The 11,355-nt window shown below is 37.5% G+C and overlaps 2 protein-coding genes across 2 annotated transcripts in view; one reads left to right on the top strand and one right to left on the bottom strand.

Annotated features, from left to right (window-relative positions):
* The window catches only part of LOC134825991 (lysosomal cholesterol signaling protein-like), a 383,362-nt gene that overhangs the window by 83,856 nt on the left and 288,151 nt on the right, over positions 1 to 11,355 (top strand). The window lies entirely within an intron of this gene.
* On the bottom strand, positions 7,015 to 8,035 carry LOC134823170 (guanine nucleotide-binding protein G(i) subunit alpha-2-like). The gene is given in 2 exon segments (XM_063834523.1): positions 7,015 to 7,135; positions 7,137 to 8,035. Coding segments are annotated over 2 exon segments (1,002 nt in total). The 5' UTR covers positions 8,018 to 8,035.

The raw sequence follows: 11,355 nt of genomic DNA, 5'->3' as shown, positions 1-11,355 counted from the left end.
CTACTGGAGTGGAAACCTAACTATGGAAAGTGATCGAGAGGGAGACCCCGAAAAGGCTGGATGGCCTGCGTACTCGAGGATGCTGCTAACTTTACAGGTGTTGACAACATCAGCCGAGATGCAGTACGACAGTTAGCACTGAACCGAGTGGAATGGAGGAAGCTGTTACGTCGTACAAGAGATGTGTGTGATGCAGGAGACCTCTTCATGTAGCATGTATGTATGTCAAATAACTTTTTATCATAACGTGTTATCAGCTTTGGAACAAGTTGCCATCTTATGTTAAAAATTCGCAGTCTGTTATTGATATTAAAATTAATCTTGATGAATTTAAGAAGATTAACGTTTTAGTAGACACAGGCAACTTCTGTTTCAGATGTAGTTTTACGGAAAATATAGGGAGTAAATTATATTGATAAGAAGAAACAGTGCAGCAGGTTAACTATTTGCATAATAATCCTTGTGGCCAAAAATAAACAAAACCATAATTACTTGCAGATGCTTAATCTTAGTCCCAAACTTCACAGTAAATCAGAGTTTTAATGCAATATGGTTCAGCCTAATAAAGTCATGGGCTATTTTGCTTAAAACAGTCCATTTGACCATTTGCTTGATATACATGTGTAAGGGCTCAAACTGTTAAGAATACACCATAATACTACAATCTAATTAATCATTTCGAAAAATTAAGTTTAATCACTCACCATTGTATTCATCATCTTGAGACTTCAAGGATATCCTATAAAAAAGATTTGGTTAAAGCTTTTGTTACAATAATATCCAGAGAGTATACTATTATTTTGTAGTTCTGCAGTTATAGAATCTTGGTCTTAAGCTACCTTTTGCTTGGACTTTAGAGCCGACCTAAGTCAATCAGTAAGTCAGTCTACCTTAAGCTTGCAAGATAAAATACAGTGACCACTGACCAACCTAAAATTAGGGTTAGTCCTAACATTGGACATTAACCATGAATGCAAATGTTAACATAAATTCTCTGTCTTCGAAAAACGTGTTTAAATCTGATACAAAATAACACCAATAAGGAATATTCGGTTCACGTCAAAATGCCACTCCTGAGATGATAGAGGAGGAGCAAAACAAAAGAAAATGTTCTCATAAGATCAAACTGTGTAAGGAACTGACACAGTTCAAATCCTCATCTACTTTCTCTTAACCTCTTAACTCTCATCAGCATGTGCTTGGCACAGGGCTCTTGTTGTCTACGCAGATCTATTCGCATAGAAGAAATCTGTAACTGCAGTAGCAGTCCTCCCAAACTAGGCAGTATGCTTCTCCAAGAGCAGCCAAAAGCCTCTTCGTCTTTCCGTATATCATGGTCCCTGGCATTCAATGGTTACTTTATTTTGTCGCCAAGTTCCCAGATTTGTTTCCCTCAACAACAACTCTGGAAACATCACCCAAATTGCCCAATTCTTCTTTACCCAACACCAGGAACAGTGAGTGCTCTTTCAGAAAACGGGGATGCTGGAGACTCCTCATAAAAGATGACAGTTCCACTGCTTTTTTCACGTATCTCCGGAAAGCAAAACATGTACATGATGATGTTGTCTGTTTACTCATTGTGCTACTGAAAAATGGTATAACACCCCGACTCATCAACATTCAACATGACACCATCCTTGATTTTAACCACAAGTTCTCGCTCTGTCCCTGTGTGAGCATGGAAAAGGAGTAACCTTGAAATGGCCATACTCAAACTGTCCTTATAGGTGAACCGTACACCAGGAAAATAATTAAATACTTTAACACCAGTCTGTCTGTATTGCTGACAATCTCCCACATTTACCAGAGACAGAATAGTTTGGCTCATCTGGCAAAACTTCTTAAACTGAAACCTGATCTGCCTCTCTTATCATCATTAATTCTTTTCCCTATCAGGTTCTCATTTTGCATTCTATTTTTTACTTTACCATGAATAGTTTTACCGTATTTTTTCCATAAACATTTTTTTTCAAAAAAAGTAAAGATGGTTTGAAGTGATGGGAATTTAGGATGAGTGGGGTAAGTAGGTAGGTTTGTCGTGTCATGTGTCACACAGGAAAATATGTCCTCTTTCATAAATTTACACACAGCGTAAAAAGTGGATTTTGAAAATGCCGCGACTTAAATTCAAGCCAATATCGAGGAATAACTTCATTCGATCACAATTACAATGAATTTAGCATTTATTTTAATGAAATCTTTTGTAGACACTTAACTTTTTAACGTGTATTATATTATATATTATGTACAAGCTGATTTGTTGTGAAAATCCTCAAACAATTTATACTTTTGTGCTATCAGGCTTGGGGTGGTGCTTTAATGTATGTAATCAAATGACTTGACAGGAAAATTGTCTTAATTTTGGTTGATCAAATGTTTTATATGAGATGTTGATTTCTTAAAGATAGGTGTATATTTTTGCTATTATTTCTATGAAAGGGGAGGTACAGATAAAGTACCAAACCTTATTGTGTATATTTGGTTGCAACTCCGGTAAATGAGAGTGATACCGTGAGTTGCTTCCTTTTTTTTTTTTTTTTTTTTTTTTAATCAAATGACTTGTGGGTCGCCAAAACACAGATATCGAGAGCAGATGCAACTCCTGTGCAAGCTGGGCCCACCGAAAAACAGTAATCATTTGAAATTACGGAGCCAGAATTAAAAGAAATTTTGATATATCATTATCAAAAACATGTGGCTAGTTACAACAAAATACAAGTCCAACATCTATACCAAAAGTGTACCGATAATGAACTTGAAGAATCCCAAATCAGTAGTTCGCGCAATCAGATAAGCTAATGAGTTTAAAAAAGTTCTAATCAAATATTTACAGCCTGGGCAGAATATTTTCGGTAATCTATTTAAGAAAAGGTAACTAATTAATTAAGAACAAAGAATGGTGCAGAATTATAGTACAACACAAAATGTAGCGGTAAAAGGCATTGCAGAGCTGTTTCCATTACATTGCATTGTATTGCATTTCTTGGAACTATTGAGTTTCTTTCTCCACACGCACAGTGTTTAGCAATATCTTGTATAGGCCAGCCATATCGCAAACATATACCATCTCTAAAGTCCTTCTTGTTCAAGCAGTAACCATAAGACTGCATTGGGAGGGCTGACAGCCAGGATGAACTGCCTTTTTGTGTAGCCAGTGAAAACGATCTTTTCTTTGCTGGAGAACTTATTGCGTTTTCTATTCTGAGTCTCTCTGCTGCAAAATCTTTTTCTTTTTCAGCTTTCAGTGCTGCTTTGGTGTTTGCAATAGCTTTAAGGTCAAGTTTGCCTAGATTCCATTTAATTGATTCTTAGGAAATAGATTGTAATTGGCGACTTCAAACCATTGAAGATTTACCTATAATAAAGCAAAGTCTAAATTTGAATAATCAACTCAAAATATATGATAGAGAACGTAGCCATCATCGAACAACACACAAATATCCTCTTAAAAAGGGCCCCGACGGTTGAAACCAACTCGAATCGATGTATTTTTGAACATACTATACAGTAAGGGATTTGGTTAGGGTTAACATTGGGGTCAGTGTAGAGGATCAGGGTTTCGAATAGTCATTTAGGGCGCGGCCACCCAGAAAACTTGTTTAAAAAAGTTACTTGATTGACAGTCGAGTGTAAAATGATTAATCATCATTCGGTTTTTAACCTAATTTAAAATTATGCGAAGCAGTATATCTATAAATATGTAAAGAAATAAAAAAGTGATAACACGAGTGATTGCATTGTCTATGTAACGCTCGATTTTCACAGATCAGTCAAAATAAAAATAAGCGGAGTTCACCACTATGCACTAAATTTACCTGGTATGGGGACCTCAGGCTATTATGTTCATTAACATAGAGATTCGGTGGAATGACAGGTTGAGTGCGGCCCAGTAACACTAAATATATGCGCGGCGCGCTAACACCGGCGCACAAACTAAACGTACAGCATTAACTAAACATGCAACACAAAGGGTAAAATTGTAAGACAGTTTTTAAGCCAAATTTTATTTTAATAGACATAATCAAAAAACCTTTAAAATATTTTGGAAGCATGTCATGAAATTACTTGTCATACGTTGTATGACCCGCTGCGCACGAGTGCGCGGCTCCATCTGTATCGTAGAAACTCTACACTTTAGTGAAGCAACAGTGGGGGTCACCACGTGATACAAACTAAACCCATGTAACAGAAAACAGTTTAAAATAATAAAAATTTTGTTATTTTGGTGGGGCAAACTAATAATAATTCAAGCCACAGTTTATTTAGATTATTACATATTAAGCATTTATAAATGTAGACCTTTTGCATTTTATATCAAATTAAAACCAAACGCAAAAAGCTCCATTCCAATTTCCATATTGTTCCACATAATTCTCACAAAAACAATGACAAATTGCAAATGAACAGTATTCTTTTTAATACAATTTTTGATTCTATCAGTATCATATCTCTATTTTCAATTTATAATAATATATGCAAACTCATAATTTAATACCCATATATCATCACTATGATATGAGTATGATTATATTAAATATATGACTATGCAAATTGCAAATAAATTTCCAATATGCAATTCTAATAGTAATACATAATATCAATTCCTATTCTTATACTTATTTTAAGTTCCATTCTTGGAGGACTTCGCCGCTTCGACGCGCCGCGCGAACTAGCATTCTTGATTCTTACCTGGGGACCTCAGGCTATTATGTTCATAAACAGAGATTAGGCGGAATGACAGGCTGAGCGCGGCCCAGTAATCTTGATTCTTGCTTCGCATTTTTGCTTCGCATCGTCGATCGTTGCTCTGCTTCGCAAATAAACTTGCTTGGATTTTCAAAATTTGTGTACCATTGTTTTCTAGAGACTGTAAGAATTTTCACAGTACCAAACAATTGTCATACTTTTTTGGAATGATCAGTGAGTTTCGTTTAGGTTATATATTTGATGGTGAGCGGCTTTTGGAGCAAAATTAGGCTTACTGGGCCGCGCTCAGCCTGTCATTCCGCCAAATCTTTATTATATATGTTAATGAACATAATTGATAATAGCCTGGGGTCCTCAGGTAAAATTAGGCGTAAAAGTCGCGTAATTTGACGAAATTCGTTCATGATTTTTGTCGTATTATTTTGTCATATCTTCGGTTTCTGAATATGAATCATGCTGAAAATTTGTCAGAACCTTCCAATTATACTTAACTACCGAACCTAAATTAGTTGGGAGAGATTGGCCTTGATTAAGTGACCTATTTTGTCATTAAGTGACCTATTTTGTCATTTTTAGAACTCTTAATGACTCATTAAGAGTTCTAAAAATGACAAAATAGGTATAAATTCGTTGATAACTCAAATTCTGACCATCGAAATTGCTCAAACTAATTTAGGTTCAGTAGCTTAGAACATAAATGTTTACACTCAACGTAAGCTGACCAAATTTCAACAAAATTGTTATTGTCATACGTTGTATGACCCGCCGCGCACGAAGTGCGCGGCTCCCCCTGTAGCGTCGAAGACGCTCCACTATAGTGAAGCGGCAGTGGGGGTCACCGCGTGATACAAAATTGTTATATGGGAAGTATTATAACTTTTTGATTGTTTCCGAAATAATGTGCTGGCCGAAATATGAGCTTAAAAACCATTCAATGGTCAGCGCGCGCGTCTTACGGTCGATGCAGCGCACGGCCTAATAAAAGAATGGCTTAGTTTATCAATATCACTATCAGTCAGACCAAAAGTTTGTATGGATAAAATCTTTCTAAAGCTTGTACGTCATAACCTAAAATTAGGTAGTGCGCCATCGACAGTGAGCCGCGCGTGCCGACTGTAGGATGGTTTTTTAGCGCTAATTTCGGCCAGCACAATTTTCTTCAAACAAATAGATATTAAGTATTCTTCCCGACCTCCGATTGCAACAAAAATTGGTAAGCTTAGTGCTTACTCATAGACTTACAAGGAAGGTGTCCGAAAAGTTTAAAGCATATCCAACCATCAGACATTATGTTACAGCTAAAAGCAGCGTATTTTGCACCATTTTGATCACTAAATCAACTCCGATATCCACCAAATTTTTCGGACAGTTGTGAAAGCCCTATTGGAAGGTCGTCGCCAATTTTTAGAATGATCTCATTCAAGGAACTGAAGATATATCCAAATAATACGACAAAAATCAACGAATTTGGTCAAATTTGGTCAAATTACGCGACTTTTACAGCTAATTTTGCTCCAAAACACAAAAGCCGCGCACCATCAAATATGGCACCTAGGCGAAACTCACTGATCTTTCCAAAAAGGTATGAAAAATTTGGTATTGTGAAAATTCTTACAGTCTCTAGAAAACAATGGTACAAAAATTTTTAAAATCCGAGCAAGTTTATTTTTATGGTGCACCTCCTACTAAAATGTAAAAGTAAAACTGTGCAGGCTGCTGAAACAAAGTTGTAAGTTTATAACCTACCAGGACGCGCGCCGAGTTGGACTCGTCGACTAATTTGAAACAAATATTTTACGAGTATCAACCGTTAAAAACAAAGCAACACTATCACTCACACATCACAGCTCACAGGAAGCATGACACAGCAACTGAGCTGATTAGATTCGATTACTGTTCCTATATAGATTTAGTAGTAATTAACACAACAAATTGGGGCATACTTATTATGTATTACTTAAAGTCAACTAAACTTAACTTATCAGACTTTATTTGCACGGACATTAATTGGACGCTGGAAGCCCTAGCGTTCATTTTAATTTCCGCTGAAATAAATTCCGACAAGGTAGAATCCAGTCAAATAACGTTAAATAAGGTAACTCAAGTTGCACCTGTGTTTAAACAAACACGCATGTTTACACAGTTGTGTGAAGATTCTCGTCATGAAGTGTTTCCCAGTCCCTCTTAGTCTTCAGTTATAAATTGTTTGTGTTTGGATCCACTACTTCACTTGATAATGATAAGCAAAATTTTGGGTGGGTGGGTGATTGGTCAAAATCGGAAATTTGCTACAAAGAACACATTTTAAAACAGTCCACAGTCTTTCGTGTTATTCTTGATGATGATATCTGTTAATGCGTCAAAGACGAACTGGGGGTTACTGGTGTCGGTAGCACAGGTAAAATTTTGTGCGAATTTTTCTGTTTTCGGTTCTGTTGAGGATTTCGTATTTACCTTGAATGTACTGACCAGCCTCTGTATATTCGTCTGCACCATTATACTCAGGAAAGCATATCTTTAGAGAAGACCTGGTTATTTTCTTCTCGAAGAGATCTTTCTTATTCAGGAAAAGGAGAATTGATGCATCCGTAAACCATTTGTTATTACATATTGAATCAAAGAGCTTCATACTTTCGTGCATCCTGTTTGTTTCCTCATCTTCAGCCAGAACCAAATCATAGGCATTGAGTGATGCACAAAAGATGACAGCAGTTACTCCTTCAAAGCAATGGATCCACTTTCTTCTTTCAGATCTTTGACCACTAACATCAAATATGCGGTAATGTAAACCTTGTTGGGAAAAATGTTCTTCGACGATACCAGTTGTTAGCACCCTGCATCTTAACACATCTTGCTCATTAGGAATAAAGTTAGTTTCACAGATCCTATCCAAGGCATCTAGGTAGTATTTTGCTGAATGCATGAGTTGGTACTCATTGGAGCGCTGGAAGCACGCCTGAACACCCCCATCAGCCCACAAAGCCTTCATGACCTCAGGTGCACCATCAGGGAGTTGAGTTGCCGTTGTATCCAACAGCTCATAGGACAAGAGCTTTTCACCATCAGGTTTCCGTTCTGAGTTGGCAAATTCGACATGAGGCGTTATAGAGTTCATAGCTTGTAGAATGTTGCTGAGTGACACAAGAGCGTTATTTAGGATACAATTTATATACTTCTTTCGACTCTCCTCGTTGTATCCTGACTTGTGGAAGATAACCATCTGCTTCATAACAGTTGATATGCCAGATTCTCTAGCCCCCAATAGCAGCAGCTTAACTTCTCTTGCCGACTCTTCAGCATCTTCCATGATTTGCTCCTCAAGCTGCTTACTGTACCTTTTTTCTGATGTGTCGTCACCCCCGCAACATCCCATTGTGAACTTGTAAAAGAACAGGTTAACGCCACGGAAGATTTCATTTTATCAACATTTGTTAATTCTCCAGAATGTTTGCAAGTAACCGGGTAACAAATCAATCGGTCAAGGGAACTCTCTAGAATGTGTGTAATTGATTTCAGGACACATGAGAGTGGTCAGAGCCGACACGTTATGGAGAATCAACCGCCCTATTTGTGTTTCTAACAGCGCTATAACTATCACATAAACACCAAACACTGTTTCTGTATATTTTGACCAGTAATAGGTATGTATTATTAGTTAAATATCTGTGTGGTTGTGCTTGCTTGTTAAAAGTGTGCTGATTTGTGTCAAAATTACAACCGCACAGATTATAATACTCCACAATCAAAATATAAAATATTGCGAAAACCAGCTATAAATAGTTTTACCTTGACATGAGCTCAGTATTGAGTAGCCATCACTTTGGCTTAAAGTTAAAGTATCGCTTTGAAGCATTAAATAAGTGATTGTCACTCTACACTCGACTGTCACGTGACTTTTTCATCCCGTTCTCTAGTTGGACCTGAACGGCTATTCGAAACCCTAACCCTCTAATTTGATCCCAACCCTAACCCTTACCCAATCCTTAACAAAAGCATATGCTGAAACCCTAACCCTTGCGAGAAATTAGACTAACTTCCTTACAGTTACACGGTCATATCACGTGATCGAAACAGGTTTTCGCCAATATCTCGTCAGGAGGATTTTAACCCTATGTCATGGGGGTGATTCGGAATCAGCGTCCGAAAATACATCGATCGAAGTTGGTTTCAACTGTCGGGGGCCCTTTTAGAACAATCGAAGATCGACTGTAGAGTGATTTAGCACGCTCGTTTAGAACTACTGCAAAGTATTGCCATTGGTAACGGTAGCGAGATCATTATCTCCAAAACCAACATAACGACCTTTTAGTTTTCATGCTAGGATATTATTCCCTGATCACAGTTATAACGGCACAACCTGGCAGTCTGTATTTGTTACGTTTACATTTTACCTACTCCACAACGCATGTTCTGGAAGGACCTGTAAGCTATATACCGTAATAGTTTACTAAAATTTCCAACGTTCGTCTTGTCGGGATATTTTTTTAGATTGTTGCTATTTCGAGGGAGTCCTTATTCAGAAAAAAAAAACTCTGTAAATTTGTTCGTCTCGGTGCAAAAGGAGACGAGACCTGTCCCTAAGACATTTCACCTGACTACCAAACCGAGCAAGAATATTTTAGAGGAAAAACGATTTAACTAGTACGAAGACTAAATAATGTCAATTTTGATTACTGGGGACGAATTGACAGTCTCCACTGACTGTAAAAAAATACATCTATACTGTCGCCATATCGGCTACAGGTCTTTGTCATAAACGAAACAAGCATAGGGCGAAAGAATTACGTTGAAAGAATCCACATTCCACATCATCACAAAGTGGGAACTTTTACTAAACTAGGAATTACAAAAGGTTTGTCAGTTTGTCACATCTTAAAATAGTAAACATATAAAACATATTTATATGTTTTATATGTTTACTATTTTAAGATATATTATAAAACATATAAAACATATAAAACATAATAATATATAAATGATGAAAAATCCCAAAATTCGATTGACACAGCCGCTTCCTACGGTTTGTGACGGATATTTTTTGATGCGATAAAAACTGACTACCAAAGAATACTATTAGCTTCCTCCGTGTGACCACGGACTTTCTAGTTTGAATATGATATCATATTATCTGTATACATGCGAATTAGAATCATTTCAAAAACAGTGTACAATGAAATACTACGAATCTAGTGTTCAAATTTTTGCAATTTTAGTCATTATGCTACCATAAGCTTGATCGAAAAGGATTATAATTATAATACATAAAACTGAGTTGGCATCTACATAAAATATCATTATTTGTGTATGAGAAATATCAGACATTAATTGTAAAACAGTAAGCATAAAAACTGATCGTCTTTGTAAGGTAATCATCGACCGACATGTTACCGTGCCATCTTCCCACTACAACTCCATCTACCACCACAGCCATGTGTTCTCGATCTTCACTGCCTCGAGTTGCCCGATATTTATATCATCTTCGAAGGAGCACTGACTTTGAGATCCTTCAGAACGGTCTGCCGAGCAGTCGTGTGGGCTGGTTTCACCCTCAGTTCCGATCAGAGTAAAAAGATAGGCGCCGCTTGTAGTTCCTCCGTGATGTGTACCAGTACTGGTTTGTTGTATGATAGTGTACACTACATTTTCTCCTGAATAAGTTCAGATCAGAAAGGACCCTGGCAGAACTTTCTTACGACAAGAAGTAAATTGGTGAAATATTAGATAAGTGTGTCTGGTGGGTAACGATAAATAACAGTATTTTCAGGTTCAGTTGAACGTACATAACGGCAAAATCTCCTTAAAACACAGTAATTTTAGTTCATCACAAAACAATGTAATTATTCATACCTACGTTCGTATTCAAGCTGATCGTCTTTGTAAGGTAATCATCGACCGTCATGCTACCGTGCCATCTTCCCGCTACAACTCCATCTACCTCCACAGTCATGCTAACGAAAATCCAGGTGTCGGTGCATGTGTTCTCGATCTTCACTGCCTCGAGTTGCCCGATATTTATATCATCTTCGAAGGAGCACTGACTTTGAGATCCTTCAGAACGGTCTGCCGAGCAGTCGTGTGGGCTGGTTTCACCTTCAGTTCCGATCAGGGTAAAAAGATAGGCGCCGTGATGTGTACCAGTACTGGTTTGTTGTATGATAGTGTACACTAAATTTTCTCCTGAATAAGTTCAGATCAGAAAGGACCCTGGCAGTACTGATGTTTCCGTAGTAAATAGTTTGCAGATGATAAACGTACCCATAACTCTTATATCAATCTCGTTGCTTGGTTCGGGCTGAGCGTCATCACTCCAGACAGCAGAGCAGGAGTAAGAGCCTTCATCAGAGCCCTGTACCATTGTGATACTAGTCTCACATGAGAACTTGCCTTCTTCCAAACTGTTGGGTATCATACGGGTTATAATCTGACCATACAATATATATTACATTATACATTATGCGATATTAATCATAATTTAGCTTGAACTGTAAGTGACGCAGTTCAGCTCTAAAGATGACATCCATCGCGCCTCTCAGCTGGTGACTGGCAGATGGTGGCTAATGAAGTCACTTGAATGTTTCGGTAACGTTAATCTGTTCTAAGTCTGAATGAACAATCGCTTATCTGAATAAACAAAACTGTGCCGGT

This window comes from Bolinopsis microptera, chromosome 1 (genome assembly GCF_026151205.1).
Source record: "Bolinopsis microptera isolate Bmic1 chromosome 1, MBARI_Bmic_1.0, whole genome shotgun sequence".
Lineage (NCBI taxonomy): Eukaryota > Metazoa > Ctenophora > Tentaculata > Lobata > Bolinopsidae > Bolinopsis > Bolinopsis microptera.
The sequence above is the reverse complement of the archived record's forward strand: the minus strand, read 5'-3'. Positions and strand labels throughout refer to the sequence as shown.